The sequence below is a fragment of the Lithobates pipiens genome, unplaced genomic scaffold, assembly GCF_037356315.1.
Source record: "Lithobates pipiens isolate NorthernLeopardFrog02 unplaced genomic scaffold, aLitPip1_a1.2 Scaffold_8, whole genome shotgun sequence".
Lineage (NCBI taxonomy): Eukaryota > Metazoa > Chordata > Amphibia > Anura > Ranidae > Lithobates > Lithobates pipiens.
The window spans coordinates 124,282,179-124,308,655 of record NW_027507903.1 but is presented as its reverse complement, the minus strand read 5'-3'; the positions used below and the strand labels follow the sequence as shown (position 1 = coordinate 124,308,655).

The 26,477-nt window shown below is 41.0% G+C and overlaps 1 protein-coding gene across 7 annotated transcripts in view; it reads left to right on the top strand.

Moving 5' to 3' along the window:
* TMEM266 (transmembrane protein 266) overlaps positions 1-26,477 on the top strand; it is a 113,722-nt gene that overhangs the window by 70,503 nt on the left and 16,742 nt on the right. For all 7 annotated transcript variants that reach the window (XM_077472267.1, XM_077472266.1, XM_077472269.1 and 4 more), the window contains 4 exons: positions 4,938-4,994; positions 6,117-6,255; positions 7,462-7,577; positions 11,836-12,013. In XM_077472267.1, the coding sequence (XP_077328393.1) occupies positions 4,938-4,994; positions 6,117-6,255; positions 7,462-7,577; positions 11,836-12,013 (490 nt within the window). The remainder of the gene's footprint in view (positions 1-4,937; positions 4,995-6,116; positions 6,256-7,461; positions 7,578-11,835; positions 12,014-26,477) is intronic.

Genomic DNA, 26,477 nt, shown 5'->3' with positions numbered 1-26,477 from the left:
AGTGGATGTTTACGCAGCCGAGGATTCGGCTTTCGGGCTGCAGTGTACAGCGGGCTGCCATATAAGTTCTGACTATTGTTTGGTAGGGTGTCTCCCTCCCTTCAAGGCTATTGCTCTGGGACGTCCCAGCAGGTAATAATTAGCTCTGTGTCCAATGATGTACTCAAAGAAAAGGATTTTACAGGTAAGTATGATGTAAAAATCCTATTTTCTTGCACTTGTTCTTAGCTTAGTGAATGTGGTAAAAATTCACCTTGCAAAATTAACACCTATTTACCGTTTTTTTTATTTTTTTTAGTAGATTAATAAGACTTTTGCAGCAGCTGTACTTAAAATATTTGCTAACCCAACATTTCATATTTCTGATGTGTCTGCTGTACCATGTATGTGTATGAAAAACTATCCTGTTCTCTTTGTATGCTTCCTTTATGTGAAATCCCTGCCAGTCCCTGCTTTCCTATTTAAAAACGTATCACGCTAAGCAGGAGAGCACACCGTGTTCAGTTCTCCAGTAATGATGGTCTTGGGTGTGTTCGGATCGTACCTGCCAGGAAGCTGTCGCTGCACACTGCCAATCGTGGGCAGCCTGTGTATGTGCAGCTGCGGGCCGGGAAAAGCCTCACTGCCTATGATTGGCTGTGAGCAGTGACGGCTTTCTGGCGGGTATGATCCAAACATGCCTAAGCCCATCCCTTTTTTCTAGTTATGCTGGGAACTTGGTATGTTCTCCAATGATCAGACTTGTCCTGATACCCCCCTGCTGCACAGCCATTCACTGGGAAACTCTGTGTACTGCTCAGTGTACTGCTGCTTCTCTTCCCTGCAGCTCTTATGCAGCTGAGAACAGAGAGAATGTGATCACTTATTAAAAAAAAAAAAAAAAAGAAAAGGAAAAAAGGTATTTATAATTTTAATATCGCTACAGAAATGTTTTGCACTTCGAAGTGAAACATAGATGGAAAATGCAGTAAAAGTCCATAATTAATTGTGGTGCAGAAAAGTATCACCATAAACATATGAACGATCTTCCAAAGACTGATTGGTTCTTCACACAACACCATGCGTGTCTCAAGAACTGCTCGTCAGTATTGGACTCACCGAGAGGTATTGCTTTACACTCGCATGCTTGGCAGCAGCGCAATTACCCCTAAAGGGTTAAAATTACCAGCTCCTGTCCATTTGGTGTAGACTAGGGATGAGCCAAACAACCCCGGTTCGGTTTGCAGCAGAACATAAGAACAGGCAAAAAATTAGTTTGAACACCGTTAAAGTCTATGGGACACAAACGTGAAAAATCAAAAGAAGCTAAATCTAAAAAAGCTAATTTTAAAGGTTATATTAACCTTTAGGTTAATATATTAGGTTAATATAATAAGTTATTGTCATAAAAAGTGTTTGGGGACCGGGGTCCTGCCCCAGGGGACGTGTTTTTTCGAGAGCAGTGATTTTAATAATGCTTAAAGTGAAACAATAAAAGTGAAATATTCCTTTACATTTTTTACCTGGGGGATGTCTATAGTATGCCTGTAAAGTGGCGCATTTTTCCCGTGTTTAGAACAGTCCCTGCACAAAATGAAATTTCTAAAGGAAAAAAAGTAATTTAAAACTACTCGTGGCTATAATGAATTGTCGGGTCCCGGCAATACAGATAAGTCATTGAAAAAAAACAGCATGGGATCTCCCCCCCCCCCCCCCTCCTGTCCATTACCAGGCCCTTCAGGTCTGGTATGGATATTAAGGGGAACCCTGCGCCAAAATTAAAAAATGGCATGGGGGTCCCCCAAATATCCTTACCAGACCCTTATCCAAGCACGCAACCTGGCAGGCCGCAGGAAAACGGGGGGCGAGAGAGCACCCCCTCCTGAACCGTACCAGGCCACGTGCCCTCAACATGGGGAGGGTGCTTTGAGGTAGCCCCCCAAAGCACCTTGTCCCCATGTTGATGGGGACAAGGGCCTCATCCCCACAACCCTTGCCCGGTAGTTGTGTGGGTCTGTGGGCAGGGGGCTTATTGGAATCTGGAAGCCCCCTTTAACAAGGGGATCCCCAGATCCTGGCCTACCCTCTGTTTGAAATGGTAACAAGTACATTTTACCTGTACCATTTCACAAAAAAAATGTCCAACTGTTAAAAAAAAAAAAAAAAAAAAAAAAAAACCACAAGACACACCTTAGGACAAGTCCTTTAAAAAGTTCCTCCTCCATGGGAGGCACCAGCCGTATGACGCTTCAGCACTGTTCTTTTATAACTGAGGACGGGACCACATGGTACGTAAATGGTGGCCCTGCCCCCTCTGACGCCACAGAGAAGCCATTGGGAGGTCCCTGTGCGTCAGAGGGGGGCAGGGTCACCCGGGTATGTTACCGTGTGACCCCGTCCTCAGTTATAAAAGAACGGTCATCAGCACTGAAGCGTCATACGGTGGGTGCCTCCCATGGAGTTGGATCTTTTTTATTTATTTTTCTGCCCGTCGGCAGAGCGAGAGAAATGATTGGACTTTGTGGGACTTTTTTTTTAAATAAAGGACTTGTCCTAAGGTGTGTCTTTTATTTATTTATTTTTTGTTTTGTTTTTTTAAACCTTTTGACAATTTTCTTGTGAACTGGTACAGGTACAATGTACCCGTTACAATTTCAAATGGAGGGGGGGCAGGATCTGGGGGTCCCCTTGTTAAAGGGTGCTTCCAGATTCCAATAAGCCCTCCACCCACAGACCCCCACAACCACCGAGCAAGGGTCGCAGGGATGAGGCCCTTGTCTCCATCAACATGGGGACAAGGTGCTTTGGGGGGGCTACCCCAAAACACCCACCCCATGTTGAAGGCATGTGGCCTAGTACGGTTCAGGAGGGGGGAGCGCTCTCTTGTCCCCCCCCTTTTACTGCGGCCTGCCAGGTTGCGTGCTCAGTTAAGGGTCTAGTATGGATATTTGGGGGGACCGCCATGCAATTTTTTTATTTTGGCACGGGGTTCCCCTTAAAATCCATACCAGACCGATTTTGAGGGGGACCCCTACGCTATTTTTTATTTTTAATACCATACCAGACCTGAAGGGCCTGGTATGGCATTTGGGGAGACCCCCACACAATTTTTTAAAAATGTTGGTGTTCGGGGTTCCCCTTAATATTCATACCAGAACCAAAAGGCCTGGTATTGGGGGGGGGGGGGGGGGGGTCCCATGCCGTTTTTTTCAATGACTTTTTTATCTGTATTGCCAGGACCCGACAATAGCCGTGAGTAGTTTTAGATTACTTTTTTCCCCTTTAGAAATGTAATTTTGTGCAGGGACTGTTCTAAACACGGGAAAAAATTGCTACTTTACAGGCATACTATAGACACCCCCCAGGTATGAAATTTAAACAAATATTTCACTTTTATTGTTTCACTTTAAGCATTATTAAAATTGCTGCTCCCGAAATAAAAATAAAAAAAAATAAAAAAAATAAACTTTTTTTTTGCATTGATACATGTCCCCTGGGGCAGGACCCAGATCCCCAAACACTTTTTATGACAATACCATGCATATAAGCCTTTAAAATTAGCACTTTTGAATTCTCCCATAGACTTTTTTTCCGCAGCTTTCGAATTTGTCATGGACACCCCAAATTGTTCGCTATTCGGCGAACATCAGTCTCATCCCTAGTGTAGACAGGTGGATGCAAATGCATGGGGGCAGAAAACAACAAAAAGAGCTCCACTAGTGTGATGACGTCAAACACACTGATAATTTATTCATATAAAACCTTCATCCATTGCACTTACATGGTACAAAAGAAATAAAAGCATTGAAATGTGAACCAGAGCGCGCTAGCAGCTAAGATAAGCAAAGCGATCTCTCACCACACTGCATATACTGCTGGAGCGCCTCACGTTGTAACAAAAATCTTCCTACTAGTTGTCGTACAGCCACGCCCCTTGAAGGCGAGTGTAAGGCAATACCTCTTGGTGAGTTCAATACTAACGGGGAACAGTTCATATGTTTATGGACGTTCTTTTCTGCACCACTATTGATTGTTTATGGATTTTTAGTGCAGTTTCCATATATTTTTCACTTTTCAGGTGTTTTATGTTTTGGATGTGGTATTTTAGTGCTGCTAGTGCTAATCACACCACTTGTTCACTGTTGCGCCAAAGAAAAAATGCATATAATAATGCACAAAAAAGCAGCTGCTTGTAAATAAATCAATGTAAATATTACCTATGAAGACTAAAGTGAATCACACATATGCATTTTTTCTTTGGCGCAACGGTGAACAAGTGGTTGGTTTTATCATTGGTTCTATTTTAGATCATTTACAATCACTTTAACATTGGCAAGTTAATGAACTGCAGTTAATCTGTTTAGCTATATTGTGTTTATAGTGATGTATATGTTATCTCTACACTTATACATATACTGGATGTTTAAAGTGGTTCTAAAGCCAGAAGGTTGTGTGTTTTATTTTATTTTTATTTTTTTTTCCTAATGCAATCTATGCATTAAGGTAAAAAAAACCTCTGCATGCAGCCCCTCCAGCCCCACCTTACACTTACCTGAGCCTCCTCTCAATCCAGTTATGTGCACAAGAGCAGATGCTCTCTTCCTCCTCATTGGCTCAGAGATAGCAATGGGAGCCATTGGCTCCCCCTGTTGAGTAGGAAGCCGGGCAGAGCCCTGTGTTTTCTATGAGGCAGCTCGGGAGCGAGCACACACTAGTACTCCCATAACAAGAAGCTTTTTATGGGAGTACTTATGGGTGGGGGGGGGGGTAGGCCAGGAGTGCTTTTGGGGGACTTGAAGAGGAAGATCTGGGCTGTTCTGTGCAAAACCACAGTTTATTTTTTTTAAAGACTAAAATCTGATCCTTTACAATCACTTTAATGTGTTTTCTCTCGCTGCAAAAAATGAAGATGCAAATATATTCAAATGATTATATTTTCATTTTAATCTTTTATTTAGACTGTGCTACGAATAACCGTCCTTGGCATATGGGATTACATTGAAAATAAGGTTGAGGTGAGTATTTCTGCTCTTCTTTCTCTTGTTTAAGTGCATATGAACCCTAACAGAGTAAAGGCCCGTACACACGGTCGGACTTTTTGACAACAAACATGCAAATTAGCTGTTTTGGAGCAACATCCGACTGTGTGTACGCTCCATCGGACAAACTTTTTCTGTTTTCATCGGACTTTTGTTGGCTGTGCGAACGGACAAACTTTCTGGCAACAAAAGTCCGATGGAGCAAAGTCCGACCGCGTGTACGCAAAAGCATCGGACTTTTGTACAAGGTACAAACACGCATGCTCAGAACCAATGCAAAAGATCAGACTACAATACAGAAGTTCACCAAAGGTGGCGCTGGAGTCATTGAACATCCTCTTTTGAAGCGGCGTCAGTACGTTGTGACGTCATTACGTTCGTGTTTGTTGTCAAAAAGTCAGACCGTGTGTATGCAATACAAACTTGTGGACCACGCCCTTTGTACAAAAGTCCACGGAAAAGTTTGTACAAAGTCCGACCGTGTGTATGAGGCTTAACACTTGGTTTGCTAAAATAATCATGAACAAATGGCCTTTTTAAAAATAAAATATTGTTTTCATATTTTCCTTATCCTTTGTTACATATCAGTCCTGAAGCCTATTTGCAGCCACTTCTGTCCACATACATGCAGTCCAGCAACTGCAGCTCATCATTTCTTAGGGGCAGGTTCCTTATGGAGACCGGGGTTCACCATGCCTTTGCAATGTATGTCCTGCACGGTCGCTTGTAGTCTCCATTGCAAGAGTGTGTGGTTGGATGACAGTGCAGAAGAACAATTGTAAGACAGACACATGAGGTTGTCACTGTAGTGGAAATGCCTCCCAAAGCGATCTTCGTGGCAGGATTGCCAGGTATTATCCATAGCCTAAATGAAGTATTTTCTAATGCATTCATCAGGATTATTATCTGATAATCTGCCAAGGGTTTCAGATTAGTATAATTCTTTTTTAGTAAAAGATCTCATGATACACCAAAATACAGGCCTGTTATTATTTTGAAATGCAATTCTCTGTGTTCCTATATAAGCCCTTTTTTTTTAATTTTTTTTATTTTTATTTTTTTTAAATTAATGACCTTGTTCTTCTGTGTGTTTGACAGGTACTGGATGGGGCTGTTGTTGTTCTCTCTCTAGCTCCAATGGTTGCATCCACTGTGGCTAATGGACCAAGTAGTCCATGGGATGCCATCAGTCTCTTCATTTCCCTGAGGATTTGGAGAGTAAAGAGAATTATTGATGGTGAGTCAGGTTCACCTGTTATACAGGACTATCAATAACAGTCGATTAAGTGTGGTCCATTGCCATATTTTAGTTATATGCAGTCATTGAAATTTTTTTATTTATTTTATTATTAATATTTTTGTAGACATAAATAATTGTAAATGAGCGTACAGCAGTTAGTATTTTATAAACCTCAGTCATAAAATCTAAACACTATAGATATGTGCTTTTATTCACTTATCTCTCTCCACAGCTCTGCCCCCCAAACCCTCCCCAGTCATTTCCAGGCCTACCTGAGCGATCGGGGAAGCCCGGGAGCCATACGATGCTGGCGGTAGCTGGGTATGGAGAAGAGTGAGGCCAAGATGGCTGGCACTCGTCTCTATGCCCTTGGAGGACTGGAGCAACATCTGACATCACATTCAGTTCCCGGGCCATAGTAAATCTTTTGAATTTTTTGCCAAAAAATAAAATGTTTTTGGAGCTTTTGCTTTTAAAGGTAATTGGGAGTTTCGGGGTCTTTTTGAGCCCTGATCTCTCAATAAAGAGGACCCGTTCTTCTTTTTATTACAAGGAATGTTTACAACAAAACAAAGGGATAGTGTAAAAATTAAAAATAACATAAATAAGATAAAATATGTTTAAAGCGCCCCATTCCTCCGTGCTCGCTTGCAGAATTTAACACATACATCTCACAAACATGTAAATGGTGTTCAAACCATACATGTAAGGTACCGCTGTGAACATTAGAGCAAGAATAGACATTCTAGGTCTAGACCTCCTCTGTAACTCTAAGCGGGTAACCTTTAATAAATTTTAAAGCGTCCCCTATGGAGACTTTTAAATACTGTACTTTGTCACCATTCCACGAGCGTGTGCAGTTTTAAAGCGTGACATGTTGGGTATCTATTTACTTGGCGTAACATCATCTTTCATATTTTTGAAAAAAATCGGGTTATCTATGTGTTTTTTTTTTTTTCATATTAACATAATTTAAAGTGTATTTTTTCCAAAATAAATTGTGCTTTAAAGACAGCAGCGCAAATACTGTGTGACATAAAATATTGCAATGATCACCATTTACTCTCTAGGGTCACTGGGATATATTATTTAAACAAAAAGTTCCAGAAAAGGCTTGGTCCGCAAGTGGCTAAACAATGGATTTTTTTGTAAAGTATTCCAGTTGGTAAACTGCGCACACTTTTTCTCTCCTGTTTTCTGCAGCTTACGTCTTGCCTGTGAAAGTAGAGATGGAGATTGTGGTGCAGCAATATGAGAAAGCAAAACTCATTCAGGAGGAGCAGCTGGACAGGCTAACACAGATGTGCCAAGAGCAAGCGGTCAGTTGAGTTTCTATAGATGGCAGTTGCTGGGTGCTTACAGTGAGAGATGTGCTGCAAGCATTATACATTAGTCATTATATACTGTACATTAATACATCATTAAAGTGCATCTATGACCAGACTATGGGCATGAAACTGCATTTATTTTTCTTAACAACCCTTCGTTTGGACTGCTTTGAGATATCCATAGGTTTCTCATCAAGCTCCATGAAAAATAAAGGATTTTTTTTACTCGCTGTAAAAATCCTTTTCTCAGTCCATTGAGAACACATCCCTCCCTTCACATCAGTGGCAGCCCGCGCAAGTAGGGGCACCCCAGCGCTGCCCCCTCTATCCACGGCTGCCACCCCCATGCTCTGTCTATGGCCGCCACCCCCTATTCATGCGTCCGGCCCCTTTTCAGGATGCCGGGCGCATGAAATATGGCGGGGGTGTTTTTTTGAAGCACCTGATTAGAGCCAGAGGCTCTAATAGGCTTCAAAACTGGATGGGCTCGTGGTCCAGAGCATTGCACTACAAGCTCACCGAGGTGTTACAACAGTGAATGAACGTTGGCTATTGAAACACTGATCCTCATTACGGCTATTCGGAAGCCGATCTGCGACATGGTTTACGATTGGCCAAAAAGAGAAGAGTCCCAATTGGCTGCCGAGGAGGAGGGAGGAAACGGAAGCTGCCATGATGCCTGTGGAGAGCAGGGGAAGGGAAAGCTGCCGAGCAAGGGAAGCTGCTGGTGAAGCCAGAGAAAAGCACTGCTCACCATAGATGGGATAAGGACACCATACCCGACCAACTGAGGGGGTTACTGTTTGCCACCCACCCAAAAAAAAATTACCACCAGTCGCCTCTGCTTCATATGTTGGCATTCTCTTTATGGGCGTCTAGCCACAACTGGGTAGGTGGGAAGGGATTATATAGCCTCAAGAAAGCTGGCCTTCAGTTTACGTGCCTAGTTTCCATTCCTCCTGTAGATATCAGTAGTAGGTAGCTTAGTATGGCCGAGCTGTATTCCTCAATGGTCTTATAGAAAAGTATTTTACATTGAGTTAAAAAACATTGTTATTTTAAGTCCAAGTAATGTGAGTACCTGAATTTTGACTTGATATCAGATTTTTGCATTCTGTTCTACAGCTCAGGCTTTTAAAGAGAGAAGTAGAACAAGGAGCCAGTCAGGTGTGGGCAGCCCCCCGCCAGAACATAGAAGTGAGCCCTCTCAGCCATTGCCTGAGAGCCTCGATCGGGAGCTGGTCGGCAGACTTTTTTTTGATCATGAGCCTTCAGCAGAAGATGCCTTAACGGCCAGCTTCTGTCGGACCGGCTATTGTACACACGGGCCGTTTGGTTTCTTTTGAACTGGCTGATGCCAGCCAACATTTGGCCCATATGTACTAGGTTTAGGTCTTTATTGCAGTAGAGAATAACATCACCTTCCCTACCAAGGCCATATGTGGTGACTAAAAAGAATTTAGATGTACAATTATATCAAAATCCAAACCAGAACTGTGATCAGTGCAGTAAATAAACAAAATAAATAAGAATACAATAATCAATAATCTCAGTATAAAATAAGTGCAAATATATATCGTATGTAAAAACGTCATATTGTGGAATCCCTACAGTGCAGTCCAATCCCCAGATTTTTCACTCCTATAGGAGTAAAACCATAGAGAAGTGTACAATTTTAGATTATTTTCAGTGTGAAGCAATGCGCAGCATATGCAAGTGTTTTGTTCATTCAGGGATCTGTTCCACCACCACAGAAATAACCCCAATGGAAACAGACCAAATGGAGATGACCAGTTAACTGAAGCGTTATACAATTTATTCAAAACTGATAAATCCATACAGTAAAATCACTTACAATTGCAGTGCTTCGCTTAGCACTCGGAGTAGAAGACTTAATATTGTACAGGAGGAGTGCACCACTTTCTCCCAACCTATTGCAGAATGTGTGCTCCCCCTTACTGGTGTGATGTCAAGTCCCAATCCCTACCCTGCACATTTTGTCACAAGTGCTTAATCAGGAGTAGCCCAAGTATATCGGGGATGTTTTGGCCTGCCAAATGATTTGTGTTTTATCTTTGTATTTATCAGTTTGCCTGAAGGTCAGCTTTAAAGTAAACCTCTGCTGAGATATGCAGCCTCTACAGAAAAAAAAAGTATGCAAATCAGGAGTTCTGATTTTACTCACTTTCCAAAGTTACAGACCCCATTTATTCACGTCCAAAGGATGACTGTAATAGCCAGACGACTAGTATTGTAATGGTGAAATCCACAAAGGCAGCCTCCATATTTCTCATAGGAAAAGTTTAAATAAAGTAAGCGTGTCAAAATCTAAACACAACAAATTCAGTTCAGGAAAATGTGGAACACAAAAATGTTATAAGTGGTGATGAACAAGTCCATGCAAAGTTATAGTAAAATAGTGATCCCAAGCTTAGAAGCAAGTTTTCTTTTATTCTGGCTCTCACAGATAATTAAACATTGCTGCTGCATGGGTTGGCTTATAATTGGAAGAATGTAGTCTTTCTATATGAAATATAAATTCTTTCTTATAAATTATTGGAAGACCGTTCAGTTCTTCACAACACAGATAGTGAACGGACAAGGCTACCTTCCCGTTTCATTGCAGCTGTACTTTGTGCAGATGTTTTAGTTTTGATTCTAAGCACACAATGCCTGGCTTGCTTCACAGGTAACTGCCTGGCATGCTTTTGCGATCACTTAGCGAGTGTCAATAATTGTGTCTCTGTTTTCTAAGGCGTCATTATATAAATGCAGAGATCCCTACCTTGGCATGCCAACCACAAAGGCCATGGCCTTGCAGGTCACCGGAGATGCACAGAATAACTTGGCTGGGAGAGGTGATGAGATTTTTTTTCCATGCCATATTTTATTTTCTCTTCAAATTAAGAAAATTCCTACGTCTTGCAAAACTGCACTATTTTCTCCTCTCCTCTTCTCAGTATAACTTTGTTAAAAACCAAAATCAAACTAATTTTGTACAGCCTGAATACATTTCTATACTAATCCTCCACTTTCCAATGTTTACTCCTGCATATGATATTGAACACGTTTCTTGATATTAAATAAATCTGTGCTCTCCGCTGAATAACACAACCCAAACTTTCCAGTACAGCAGACAAATCACCAAGATTGTGTTTTTTTTTTTTTTTTTTTTTTTTTTTTTTTTTATGCAGTAGATAAAAATCCCTGTTATGCCGCGTACACACGACCAGACTTATGTCCGACAGACTTTCGAAGGAGTTCTGACGGAGTTCCGGCAGAGTTCTGACGGACTTTCCGAATGAGCGGACTTGGTCACACACAATCACACCAAACTCCGACGGATTCGAACATTATGACGTACGACTCGACTCGAATAAGGACGTTCATAGCCAGTAGCCAATAGCTGCACTAGCGTCGGTTTTAGTCCGTCGGAATAGCATACACACGAGCGAATTTCTCGGTAGGAACTGGGTCCGGCAGAGTTCTTGCGGAAAAATTTGAAGCATGTTCCATTTCTAAAGTCTGTCAGACTTTTGCGAATCAAAAGTCCGTTGCAGCCCACACACGATCGAATAGTCTGCCGGAATCATTCCGTCAGACTTTGGATGTTGAAAAGTCCGCTCGTGTGTACGGGGCTTTAGGGTATACAAAATATAAAATACTGCAATTTTCAGGTAAACTGGCAGTAACCGTCCTGAGAGAGGGCAGAACATGAATAAATGACAGTCAAACTTGGCTGATATTGTGTTCTATGAAGCTAAACTTCTGACACTGTCATGTCCAGGATCTTCATGCTGAAAGCATCCAGCAGAGGAACGATTTGCTAAAACGAATTGTGGGATGCACATATACTGTAAAAGATCTCCTGATTAGGCAGCTGCCTATGATACCGCTTGGTCTTTTGAGTCAATTGATGGCATAATGCAAATGCCATCATTTTAATTTTTGAACACTAGATGGCAGTAATTTTTATTTTTTTATTATAGCCAGCACCTTAGGTCATAGCACAAAATGTGATTCAGCCAAATCTTTAACTTTTTTTTTTTTTATACTTCTTTACTAGATTTCTAGAGAAAATCTTTGCCCAAGTCTCTATGCCGGTTTATGTATTCATGCTACCACTCTGGGTCTAGGAAAGTATGATGGTTGGAACTTTTGCTGTTCAAACTTTTCTTAATAAATTATCTTATTAAGATTATAGTTTTCTAAATGAGACAATATTTACCATCTCTTCTATTTTTTTCAGTTTGAGATCAGGCAGCTGAGGGCACATCTTGCTCAACAAGACCTGGATTTGGTTGCAGAGAGAGAGCGAGCGTTAAAACTTCCACATGACTTTCAAAACAAAAGCGACAGGTTCAAGGTGATGGCAAACAGGGATTCTGATGAGGAGGCTACAGAGAATATCACAGAACTAGCACATGGTGAGTACAAAAATTTACTGACTGGTGTACAGTATCTACATAAGTATTGGGTGTATACAACCTGTGGGTGAAAAATTCCCCTCTCAGTATTTATAGACAGAGTATGAAGATAAACAAAGGTGTCTCTGTTTCAGATAGGCTTGCATCTAGTTCATGAGTTATTTGTACCGTATTACCAATAATTTAACTATTTTGCAGATCACTAACTTTTCTCTGTGATCATTAACAGTCATCAAGTGAGACCATATAGATTAACTATCTCAGTTTAGTGGTTCATTCACAGATGGTATTGTGGAAGTGCATCTTGTTGGACCTTCCACCGTTTCTTCTGTATTCAACCTTTACCAACATAATGGGTTTTCCCAAGGACTCTAGTTGTCTTTTGTTGTTTTGCAAATATGATGGTTCATGGTTGTATATTCTTGGCCTCAAGCAAAAGCTGAGGCTTAAATGGTATTCATAAGAGATGCTCCCAACACCACAATTCAGAACTACCAATGCTGTCCATGTCCTGCTCATTCAAGTTCCAGCTTTTGCCTTGCATGTTCTGAACCATTGGAAACCTTGTCTATGTGTATGGTGAAACATTGCTCTTTTTCTGCTATAAATCTAGTGTCGTCGTCATACTAGAAGGGGTTCACAATCTTGGTATTTTGAACCCATGTTCATTATGTTTAACCTAGCTTCTCTCATCCTATACTCCTGCATACAAGAGATCAAGTGTATGAAATGCAGTTTCCTTAACCAACTGAAACCTTTCTGTAGAAACATTGATTCTGCACTGAGCATCTTACCACAGCAGCAACACCTCATGTGACAGCATGCCATACCAAGCCACTAAAATAAACTCCACTCTCCACTTTTCCTGTTAATGCCCAGATCTCTTTATTGCCATTGCCTCATCATTGTAGCTCATATTTTGGGCCTTTTTTAATACATAGCGAGACTTAGTGGGCTATGCTGTAAGTACAATTATCTGTAGCATTCAATTAATATTCACTTTAAAGAGGCCAGACCTTTGCAAAGTGGATGCTGATTGGTTGCCATGGGTACTGCATGTTGCAATTCGTGCTTTGCTTTTTTGCACCGTTTTACTGAATAAGCCTGTTTGATTCGTTTTACTAGTTGAGGACACAGGACATGCTACACATACCCAAACAGTCTTCAAAGTATAGGGTATGTGTAGTTCTCCCAAACCTTCTGTGGTGTCCCTCAGCTCTTATAACAAAGCCATGAGTTGCTCTATAAATACAGCATTTCCAAGTAGCTGCTGCTGTCAGAACCTAATGACTCCGGTTGACTTACTAAAGGCAAAAAGTCTGAGCATTGCAAGTGCAGTTGCTCTGCATCTGAGGGAAACATGCAAGAAAAAAAAAAAAAAACATAATTTTTTGCTTGTGCATGATTTGGATGATAGAAATCAGCAGACCTTTCCCTCATTTCAGAGCTTCCTGACAGATCTAGCTCAACTGCACTTGCAGTGCCCACTATTTTTGCTTTTAGTAAATCATCCTCCTAGTGTTTATCAACACAGTTCAGACACGAAATGGAGAGATACAAAGTAATGTTACTTTTGTATCTACTATTTTTTTTTTTCATCTGCAGATCAAAGGGATGAGCTTCGATCTGCAGACGCTATCAGGCCGCTTTCACACTGCCACACTCTGGTTTGGCTACGGTGCGGGTGCAGCACAGTGTACTGCAGTTTTTCCATGAACTTCTATTATGTCCCACGTTTTTTGGCTCAGTTTCTGAAAGCGCACCAAAATTCTTGCATGCTGCATCTTTGATGTACTTTCAGAAAAGACACCAAAAACACAGGACAGAATAGAAGTGTATGGGAAACCACAGTACACTGCGCTGCGGCCAAATTGCAGCGTAGCAGCATGGGGGAAATGTCTATCTGGATAAGTGGGTGTAATTAAGCAGACTGCATTTGCATACAGATCACCTTAGGTAAAGCCCATATGTGATGCTGAGCCTCTAAGATTGAAAGAACTAAAATGCAATGAATGGAAGGCGCAAGCTGGGGACAGGAAGACTGGGGAGGAAAGGCTAGACTACGCTGGATGTCGTCCAGCCAGGTAATGAGAAGGCAGGGCTGGCATTCAACATTAAGCAATCTTTCACTTACAGCAGGAGTCTCCAAACTATGGCCTGCAGACCCCATGCAACCCACAATCCGATTTGTTGTGGGTGGCAGGGTACTCTCATGTGCACCCTCATGTAAAGGGAGATTCTTATATGGACTCTCATAAAAGGATGACTGATACAGTGTCTTGAAAAAGTGTTCATACTCATTGAAATTTTCCACATTTTGTCATGTTATAACCAAATATGTAAATAGATTTTATTGGGATTTTATGTGATCGACCAACACAAAGTGGCACATAATTGTGAAGTGAGAAGAAAATTATACATTTCAAATATTTGTAAAAAAAAAAAGTGTGGCATGAATTTGTATTCAGCCCCATAACTAAAATCTAGTGGAACCAATTGCCTTTAGAAGTCACCTAATTAGTCACCTAATTAGTCACCTAATTAGTAAATGGAGTCCACCTGTGTGTAATTTAATCTTAGTATAAATACAGCTGCTCTCTGAAGCCCTCAGAGGTTTGTTAGAGAACTTTTTGTGAACAAACCGCTTCATGAGAGCCAATGAACACAACAGACAGGTCAGGGATAAAGTTGTGGGGAAGTTTAAAGCAGGGCTAGGTTTAAAAAAAAAATGCCAAGCTTTGAACATCTCATGGAGCACTGTTCAATGCATCATTTGAAAATGGAAAGACTATGGCACAACTGCAAACCTACCAAGACATGACCGTCCACCTAAACTGACAGGCCGGGCATTAATCAGAGAAGCAGCCAGGAGGCCCATGGTAACTCTGGAGGTGCTTCAGAGATCCACAGCTCAGGTAGGATAATCTGTACACTGGACAACTATTAGTCATGCTCTCCACAAATCTGGTCTTTATGGAAGAGTGGCAAGAAGAAAGCCATTGTTGAAAGAAAGCCATAAGAAGTCCCATTTGCAGTTTGCGAGAAGCCATGTGGGGGACACCGCAAACGTGTGGAAGAAGGTTCTCTAGTCATATGAGGCCAACATTGTATTTTTTGGCCTAAAAGCAAAACGCTATGTATGGCGTAAAAATAACACTGCACATCATCCTGAACACACCATCCCCATCGTAAAACATGGTGCTTCCAGCATCATGTTGTGGGGATGCGTTTCTTCAGCAGAGACAGGGAAGCTGGTCAGAGTTGATGGGAAGATAGTTGGAGCCAAATGCAGGGCAATCTTAGAAGAAAACCTGTTAGTCTGCAAAAGATTTGAGACTGGGGCGGAGGTTCAACTTCCAGCAGGACAATGACCCTAAACATACAGCCAGATCTACAATCATTATATCATTTTCCTTCCAGTTCACAATTATGTGCCACTTTGTGTTGGTCTCGCACTTTTTTGGGTGTAACATGACAAAATGTGGAAAATTGTAAGGGGTGTGAATACTTTTTCAAGGCCACTGTATTAAGGGGGGCTCTGATGGTGCCCCTAATGTAGAGAGGACTCTGATGAGAAAGGTGCAGACTGAATTTATATTTATTCAAACTTTTTTAATAGCGGAAGTTTATTTGGAATTTCTTTTCTTTGTTTGACTGAAGTTCTTTCTCCGTTTTTCTGAATCGTATCATGCTGATTTCAAAAACCGCTCCAAGTAAAACCCATATACTGAAATGTTTAGCTAGCCAGTATCTGAATTGCTGTGTGCCTTCATAGACAAAAAAATGATTTCTGCATCATTTCCAAAAAATTTCTTGAGGTCCATTGAGGCACACAGGTCCCATCCCTCTTGTTTATGTTCTTGGTACTGCCTGCTACAAACAGAGCCATGCTGGGTAGAGGGGCTATCCTGGTCTACAATGTTTGTTTGCCGGCGTCCAATTCTACTGTGAGTGTTGTGCTTTTTAAGGAATTTTTAACGAGGATATTTTTAAGATACAAAATCAATCTATATGACAGTCTATACATGTGAAACTTTTTCACGGAGACAAGTGATCATACAAAATGGTTACATTTATTGGTTGACAAAAACAAATATTTACATGAAATTAAAATACAGATTGCATTACATGAACATCTTGATATTTAATGGAAGCTCCCTCAAAATGGGTACCTTGGGCATAATATCACCATGATAACTTCTCGGTAGAATCAATAACCTTAACCACTAGAGATCCGCGCTATAGCCGAATGACGGCTACAGCGCAGGCCTGCTTTGCCGGGACTACGTCTATTGACATCGTCCCGTGCACGAGTGGCCTGCGCGCTCTGTGATCGGCGAGTCTGAGACTTGCCTGATCACGGATCCGAGCAAGGGGTCAATCCCGGCCCCTTACCACGTGATCAGCTGTCAGCCAATGACAGCTGATCATGTGACAAAACAGAGCCGGTAATCGGCTATTTTTCCTCCTCGCGCTGACAGCGCAAGGAGAGAGAAAAAAGGCCGATCACCGGCGGCCGTGATTGGGAAATCAGTCCCGATCACGGCCAACTTATTAGTGCCCACCTGCCCCCTGCCAGTACCAGCCAGTTATTAATAAAAGTGCCACCCAGCAGTGCCACCCATCAGTGCCCATAGTGCCATACATCAGTGCCCACAATCTGCCTCAACAACAGTGCTGCACCTCAGTGCCACATATCCTTGCCCATCAGTTTCATCTACCAGTGGCCATCAGTGCCCAGTAGAGCCACCTATCAGTGCCCATCAGTCCCATCTATCAGTGGTACCTATCAGTGCCCTTTAGTGCCGCCTTATCTGTGCCCATCAGTACTGCCTTAGCTGTGCCTATCGGTGCCACCTTATCTGTGCCTATTAGTGTCGCCTTAACTGTGCTTATCAGTGCCCACCAGTGCCTCCTATCGGTGCCCACCAGTGCCGCCTCATCAGCGCATTTCAATGAAGGAGAAAAATTACCTGTTTGCAAAATTTTATAATAAACTATTTAAAATTATTTTTTATTTTTTTTATTTTTTTTGTTTGTTTAGCAAAAAATAAAACTCCCAGCTGTAATTAAATACCACCAAAAGAAAGCTCTATTTGTGGGGAAAAAAAATAAGAATTTCATTTGGGTACAGTGTTGTATGGCCGCGCAATTGTCATTCAAAGTGCATCAGCGCTGAAAGCTGAAAATTTGTCTGGGCAGGAGGGGGGTTTAAGTGCCCAGTAAGCAAGTCGTTAAGATAATTGACAATTAAACATTCAACCGTTACTATACTGCAGGTAAATAAGTGGTTAACAATGTGAAGTAAGTTAGACGTTTGTTTGTCAATAAAAGTGGCAACTATGCAAAAAGTATAATAAAAATTTTAATTTAGAGAAAAGAAATCTAAAAGGCGGAAGATTGTCAATAGTAGAATATTCAATACATCAATATTTGAGAGAACATACAAGATATAATCAACATGGCATATTTACCCATTCCAAAATGTCTACTAGTCTGGATTGTTCCAAGGAGCAGGGATCTTCATGAATGTAAAAATATGTATTCATGCATGGTGCATGTGTCAGTCTGTCTGGGAGTATGTTTATCGCCCAGTGTCCCTTCTCATGGTGGGTCCCTGAGCTCCCTCCTTATGACGTTTTTCTTGCTTCTTAAATATCCTCTTAAACAATAAGATCATAAAATTATACTAAGTTCTGCCCAAAAGGTATGTGTTCCCTCCTCATTGGCAGGCAAAACGTAATAATAACTTTTCCCAGGAGCCTAATGAAATGTAATAGCAAATTCAACCACCAGGTGTCTCACGTGTTTTGTGTTTTATCTCTTTAAGTTAATATATTTTATTTTTATAATATGCATTTTTTTTTTATATATGTGCTAACGAATATATCTCTAGTGTTCAGGGATGCTAGTAACCAATATAATAGAAAATACGCTTAACATATATATATATATATTAGTGTGTGTGTGTATATAATTTATTTGGGTATCCAATCAATATTTGTTTAGATAAACATAGGTTAAATTGTTATACAATTATATTCACAATTATGTTTTTCATAATACGAATTCGTTGCTAAAACACTTATACCTATAATCACACTTTCATATATATTTTCTTTATAACAAAGTTCTTTAGATCATTAGATACAAAAATTATATCTCTTTTGTGACCTACAAATATCACATATAATTTGAATGACTTATAAAAGATATGGATGACACTGGTATATTTTCCTTGGTTTTTATAACATCCATTGCAACATAACATATTATATGTCCATATCATATGTAGATACATGTATTTGTCATTTCACATTGGTTTCTGTAACTGTTGTCATCCTGGCGTATAATTAACTGAAGTCTGCTGCCATTGTCTTATGAGAAGCTAAGACAATACTGGCTACTTTGCTTAGTGAGCCATCTTACTTTCTGAAACAATGGGATATTCTAGCTATTCAGGTTTAACGACTGTTAGTCACCGGTACCGTATTTTTTGCTCCAGAAGACGCACCTGACCATAAGACGCACCTAGATTTTAGAGGTTGAAAACAAGAAAAAAATATTCTGAACCAAATGGTGCACTAAAATATTTTCCAGTGCCCATGAACTACAGAGTGACCATTACCATAGAAAATATTGGCAGGGTATGGCAGAGTATGGAGGGATGGCTGTGACTGCACTTGTCACAGAGCAGCGCTGTGGGCACTACAGATGCAACCCACAGCACTGCTGCTGTCCGATCTGTCCCCTCCACTGTACAGATCTGTACACAGAGGAGAGAGGAACCGGCATCATCATGTTTACAAGTGATCGCTCCGTCATTTAAACGAGCGATCACATTGTAAGCGGCCGACGGGTGCACCAAGATTGCCGCTGCTCCGGAGCTAGGCCGGAGCCATGGCCTTTCCTAAGGCCGCGGATCGCGGCAGGGGGCGGTGCCAATCGTATATTCGCACCATAAGATGCAGGCACATTTTCTCCCATATTTCTGGGGGCGAAAAAGTGCGTCTTATAGTCCGAAAAATATGGTAAATTCTACGTATATGACCAAACCTAGCCATATACTTGCGCTGCTTTCCTTGTCCATTCGACAAGGGCAGATAAATGTTTTTTTGGTGTCTGTGACAAAAGACCCTATTGTTCAGGCAAACCTCTGTCCCAACCTCTTCTTGTAAAAACCTTAAATAGTTGATATAGTAACAACTTGGAAAGCATGAGATCATGTATTTTTTGGTTTAAAGGTCTCCAAGAGGGTAACAGTTCAGTAATATCAAAATTATAGTTCACCCACTTTTTGAGGCCTACTGAAATCTCTCATCTCTGCCAGTGAATATGAAATGTATTTCTTCATGAATTCACAACATTGGCATTGTAGCCAGACAGTGTCTGAATTCCTGTGTGCCAAAATGGACTCCAAGAAAAGAATTTTGCAGTGAGTACAAAAATATTTATTTATTTTTGTACTTGCTTTTTGCTATTTTGTTCCAAACACAATCAGATCTCCTGTGTCACTCTGTCATGGCTTTGCCTTCTCTTCAAAGTATGGCAGTTCCGCCATCATGACTGGCAGACACAGGATGACTTTGCTCTTGTGCATGCCAATGAGAGTTAATTCATCCGAGGCATGCCAAGAATGTATCATCATGTGAGAATGTGATCATGCATGTCTCAGTGTACACTCAGAAGAAAATTCCTAGTAGATTAGCCAGAAGTTTTTATGGCAGAGGAGACATACAGAGTCTCTTTCACTAAGGGCCAGTTCACACCATAGAAACGCAGTCTCGATGCGCGCCAGATGCTTTTTTGCATGCGCGTTTTTTATGCAGTCCAGTGCATTTTTTCCCCCTTAAATAAGAACATGGGTGTTCCAGTGCGTTTTTGGTGTGTTCCCGGAATTTTTTTGATGATTTTTACAGCGTTCCAGTGCAGGAAAAATGCAGCATGTTCTACTTTTTTTTCTTTTTTTTCTTTTTTTTTTCTTCTGGTACTGCAAGCACTGGTATGAACTATGCCATTGAAAACCATATAACCTACTTTCTATGCATTTTTGATGCAGAAAAAAACGCACTGGACTGCATGTGTTGTGAACGGACCCTAAATGCTTTCCTGCTAGCAATTGTCTTGTCATTGAGTTGGAAGACTAAGGGCATCTCGTGGTAAAAAGGTATTACTGTGGGGAACAGCTCCATAATAAAGCTGATTATTACAGTAAAAGATGTTTTTAAAATAATGCTTGCCTGGATTAAAAAGAAAAAAAAAAAAAACCCTGGAGTACCACATTGTTCTCCATGGGGGGGGCTATAACTTTGCTTGAAGACAGGATGGAACAAAAGTCAGTAGGACATGTACTGTATGTCAGCACTTTTTGATGCTGTCAAGACCAATGCGCAATCCATAGCCCTACAATGGATTTGATGATGCCAAGGAACAGTCCACTGCTGAAGCATGAGGGAGCAGAGTCTGTTGGGATGATAAAAGCATTTCACTTTCCTGATCTGCTGCTTCCCCAAAAAACACGTAAACTAGCAGTTAAAGTGGTTCTACAGGCTTGATTTGTTCTTAATAATTAAAATAGAAAAGAGGTTTACACTTACCTGCTCTATGCAGTGATGTTGCACAGAGCGGTCCCTTACCTTTTCTTTAGCAGTACCCCACTGGTGCTGTCTGCTCCTCCTTACAAGTGCCCCCTCAGCAAGCCAGCTGTTGTGTTAGCACTCATGCAGGTGCGCTCCTGAGCCAGGCTGTGTGTGTCCATAGACGCGCACTGCATGGCTCGGCCATGCCTTCCACTCACTCCTCACAGGATTTGACTGAGAGCAGCAGGAACCGATGGCTCCCACTTGTCTCTGTAAAATCTATGAGAATAGGAAGGGGAAAGAAGACCTGCAGCCGGGCACAGTACTGGATCAATAGAAGACTTAAGCTGACTATAGACAGTTTGGATCTTGGCTGGTTCAATGGGGACCAGCTGAGATTCAAACCGTTTATGGGAAGGCTAAATGTACCAAGTTGATCGCTCAACCTGGGTACAACCAGCTTGTCAGATTTTTACATGTGATTATTTCTAGCAGCTGATATAGCCGCTAGCAGTAATCGCTGTGTTTTCACGGTGGGGAAACTTCCCCTGCTGGGAGAACAGAATGGCTCCACGGGAGGTATTCCCCTAGAAATGCAAGTAAAAAAAACAGCATTAAATAAAAAAATAAAAAAAGACTTGAATGACTTTGAACCTTGCAGTGTGGGAGCAGAATTGCCTGCAAGGGAGTTTGTTTAACTGAGGTTGGGCTTAAAAGGATGAGTGTATTTAAAACCATTACAGTGGAGCCAGGTCGATTTACTTTCAAATAAAATATATGAAATATCCAGCAGAGAAACTAAGTATGTCTATAACCATCACCCCCATTTATCTTCTAGCTTGCTTGTTGTGCCAGTTATAGTACAGATTTATTGATCATCCGTTTTACTAACGGAACTCATGTCTTATCCATGGTTCCTCATTGTGTTGCTATTTGATTACAACATCACGTTTTTATTCACCATTTATAATGTCTCCTATGCAGATTCCAGCCCCACGACTTCTGAATTATGCCATATTTCTATGGCCAAATGTTGCAACCCCCCCAATAGATAACTAAATGTCCATCAGGAAGACAGAGATCCTATAATAGTGTTTGCTGCAGATGGGAAAGTTCCATTGTAAATTCTTCTCTAAATCTCCTCTCTAGGTACTAAAAAAGAACTAGAGAAACACTGCTAGCTTAATTGTCTCCCGTCTAAATTAGCACTAGTATGTGTATGCATGAATTCGAGTTAGAGACCTTAGATTGTAAGCTCTTTGAGGGCAGGGACTGATGCGAATGTACAATATATATGTAAAGCACTGCATAAATTGACAGCGCTATAGAAGTACCTGTAATAAATGCATCAATTGCACTAACCTCTTAAAACTGAAGTGGAAATGCTTAGTGTGTGGGGTTCTGACTGCTACAATAACACTAGTGACTAGTGCTGCAGTGGCTGCTGAGACACACAGCAGGACAGACTGTGAAAGTGACAGCTGGGTCTCACTGATTATATCAGCAGAATGGCCATGATGAGGAATAAGACTTGGTTGACACTAGCCCGCATTGTGCGTTCCTGTTGCGGGAATCGCATTGATTCTCGCACCCAAATCGTGCTGCTCTTGCGAGAGGCATGGGGCTGCTATTCACTCTGAATGGCACACCCTTGTATCTCAGTCCGCAGCGTGATCCCAGGTGCAAGACCTGCAGGGAAAAATTTTTACTAGAAAATTACTTCAAACCCCCAAACATTACATTTTTTAAGCTGAAAAATGTTATGCTGAGTAAATAGATACCCAACATGTCACGCTTTTAAAATTGTTTGCCCTCATGGAATGGTGGCAAATTACAGTAATTTAAATTATCCATAGGTGACATTTTAAAAGTCTTTGCAGGTTACCAGTTTAGAGTAAGAGGAGGTCTGGTGCTAGAATTATTGCCATCACTCTGATGATCGTGGTGATACCTCTCATGTGTTGCGATCACTGTTTACACATGCGTGCAGGACCGACGTGTGCGTCCGCCGCTGTGTGTGAGCATGGGGTGGCGGGACGCTTAAAAAAAAAAAATATATATATTATATATATATATATATATATATATATATATATATATATATATATATATATATATATATATATATATATATATATATATATATATATATATATATATATATATATTATAATATAAAATTATTTTTTGCAGCGTTTAAAAAAAAAATAATAATAATAATTGTAATCACTTTTATTGCTGTCAAAAGGAAGACCCTTCATTTTTGATAGCAATAACAGGTACTCCTTGATGGGGGGGGGGGGGTCTCTCCTTTTCTCCTTTTGGGCTCCAATGCAGCTGATCAGACACAGACTCACTGGCCCCATAGCACTGATTAAATTCCTATACGACGAAATGGGCTGTTCATTAATGCTATGCCCCAAGCAATGTTTATTGGGGATACTCCCGAGCAAGAACAGGATAAACACCATTATATCTTTATGCAGGAAACACTATATGCAGCTAGGCTTCTGACGTACCAACACTCCAGGAATGGATGGTCACTGTCAATTAGTCTCTACCATATAAAAATATTATAAGCACGCAAACTGCCCATCAAAATACCACAAAATTTGGGATCGCTGGCTGGAACTGGCATCTACATCTACAGAGCAGGATATAGGAGCTGAATTATCATGGTTATTCTAAGGTCCTTGCAGATATGTATACGTGTTACATTACATTAACGTCTGAATAGAGATTTTCTACTTTTGACCTAGCCATAGCAAGATGCGGTGTGTGTTCACTTATGAGGTATGCTGTAATCTGTACATTATGATATATATATATATATATATATATATATATATATATAATTATATAGTTGGGGGGTTATAAGTAATCTTATAGGAAAAAATACGGATTTAAAATTGGTCTTCAAGTGGTTAAAAAGGTGAATGCACCTTTTTTTTTTTTCGGTTCACGCAGCACAGCTGCCCATTCAAATGAATGGGATACCATGCTTGAGCAGGCCTTAGGAGATGCATCCTAGGTAGTCCCCTTTTTTTTAATTTATTTTTTTACAGCTTATCTTCTAAATGTATATTGTAGATTTTAGTGATTAATCGGTAATAACACAAGGTTATTAATTTGTGAAAACATTTTGGCAATGTAATATCAAAATGGCTGTGATATGTAATTTTTTATTTCATTATTTATTTTGTTGTCTTCCTTCCTTCCTTTTTAAAATATCTCCCATATTTACATAAAATGGTAACCTGAAAAGATAATAGGCTTTTGGTGTGATGAAAGGGTTGGGCTGTATGTAGCTTTGTGAGGTCGTGTGTCAGGGAGTGTGAATTATAGATGAAAACAATGAAAAGATTGGAGAGCGGCTAGCTGTGCATGCTTCTTGGTGTCTAACAGCCCACAGCTACACTCATGCTCTTTCTAAACTCACATTAGCTCGCAGCCCTCCCCTGACTGCAGGCAATTCAGCCTCAACACGGCCAAAAAAGCTTTTAAAACCCAGTCCAGACCAGGAGAGCAGACTTGTTCCATCTCATTGTCAACTTTGATTGTCTTCAGGATGCAGAGAAGTTAGTCGGCGGTTTGGGTCATATAAAGTGGAGAAAATGTTGAACGGAAAACATCTGTTTGTTTCACCTGTAAACCGCAGAGTGCTGTAGAGAGCCATCGGTGGATCCCAGAGGAGTGTGGGATATATGGCTCGCTGGGAAGCGAGAACATTCCTGAAACACAGCAGCATTTACAGCTGATAAACCACAAGCACAGAGGGTAACACTCTGTTACCAGTACCCAGATCTTGAAACATCTAAGCACTTAAATCCGATAAACCACAGGCATAGTAGATGCTTTTTACCAACATGAAATTCCTGACTCACAGTAACTGTAATGATTTCTTGCTATTCTCAGCCACTCAATTCAGGGGAAACTTAAGGGGTTCTCTTCTTAAGATGCAATATTCCTTATGGTACATGAGGAATACTTTTAATAATGAGCTGTCACAATTGTTTTTAATGTTTCTGCTATCTGAGGTTTTTTTTTTTTCTTTTTCATATTAATTGTCATGGCTGAGGGATTCTGTGGTGACCATATGTGGTAGTATCCAGGTAGTAACACAATACACACCTAAAACCTGTCCCGTCATAAAATGGTACTTAAAGCGTAGCTATTTAAAGGTGTGTAGAGTAGAGAAATGCTTACCTTGAAACCCGAACCTAAAATGGTAATGCTAATTGGAGATCAGCTTTATATAGAAGCAAGTTTTTGGACTGCTATCCTGACCATGGCTTTACCACATAGGTCCTAGGTAATCACTGGCCTTCGCAACAAGCATGCAGCCATTAAAGGAAAAATCGGAACTCCTGTGTGGCAGAATTGTTTCAGGTCAGTCATTCATAGCCAGCAAAGCTGGGACTAAAATGAAAGCTGTAGAGCAGGGATATGCAGTTAGCGGACCTCCAGCTGTTGCAAAACTACCAGTCCCATGAGGCATAGCAAGACTCTGACAGCCACAAGCATGACACCCAGAGTCAGAGGCATGATGGGACTTGTAGTTTTGCAACAGCTGGAGGTCCGCTAATTGCATATCCCTGCTGTAGAGCCTTAAAGTAGAACTATGGCCTCAGATTAACATAATCTGTGCGATAGCACATGATTTTAAGTGCATGTGTATTTTCTTCAGTTTTCCCTTTAGTCCCCCTGCAAAAGTCCCTTAACCACTTCAATACTGGGCACTTTCACCCCTTTGCTTCCCAGGCCAATTTTCAGCTTTTCAGCGCTCTTGCACTTTCAATGAGAATTGCACAGTCATGTAACACTGTACCCAAATTAAATTTTTATTATTTTGTTCACACAAATAAAGCTTTCTTTTGGTGCTATTTATTCACAAATCCATTTTTAATTTGTTGCGGACATTTTGAAAAAAATATTTTCTACTTTCTGTTTTAAAAGAAATCCAATAAAATCGAATTTTGTCATAAATTTAAGCCAAAATGTATTCTGCTACATGTCTTTGGTAAAAAAAAAAAAAATCCCATTAAATGTATAATAATTGGTTTGTGTGATCATGGACATGTGTGCAGAGGATCATTGGAACATATGATTTTACTGTTACATATGTGAGGGACAGGTGTTTTTACTGTGTGGGGACAGTGTTTTGGGGACATTGTGTGTTTACATTGTGTGGAGACACTGGGATGGTGATCAGTGTGTAAAAAAAACAGCTCACCAACTGGCTGCAGCGATTTGCTCTCCTCTCCTCACTGACAACTTCCGTGTGAGGCGAGGGGAGCCGATCGCCTAGCAACCAGCTCTCGATTTACATCACATGATGGCTGTGATTGGACACAGCCATCATGTGATCAGGAGGGCCAATCAGAGTCCTCCTGCCGATCCGAGATGCACCATGTCTGGGTGACACAAGTGCATCGGGTTGCCCCGCCCTGCGAGCAAGCGATCCCCCTTATTCTGAGGGACATTCTGAACGTCCACTCAGGAGGAAGTGCCCATCCGGCTGTATATGTGCAGTGGGAGGTGGTTAAATACCTGTTGATCCTGCCAGTGACGTCCCCATGGTGTGGCAACAATGCTTCACTGCTTCTAAATTCAGAGCAGAGGCTTACTCTAAAACTGTGATCCAATGGAAGGGGTTCACATTCTCGGAAGCGCTCTTTGCATCCTGCGCCCACTAGGATGCTGTATACGAACACCCCTCCTTCAAAATTCTTCATCCTTCCACCATAAGCTTGTCTCCTTTTCTTGACCACCTCCTCTTCCCTTTAAAAAAAAAAAAAAAAACACATAATCTTCCTCCCTCCCCCTTATGTGTGGCCACCTCCTCTGCCCCGCCCCTGCCAAATAACTAACTTTCCTCCCTTTTC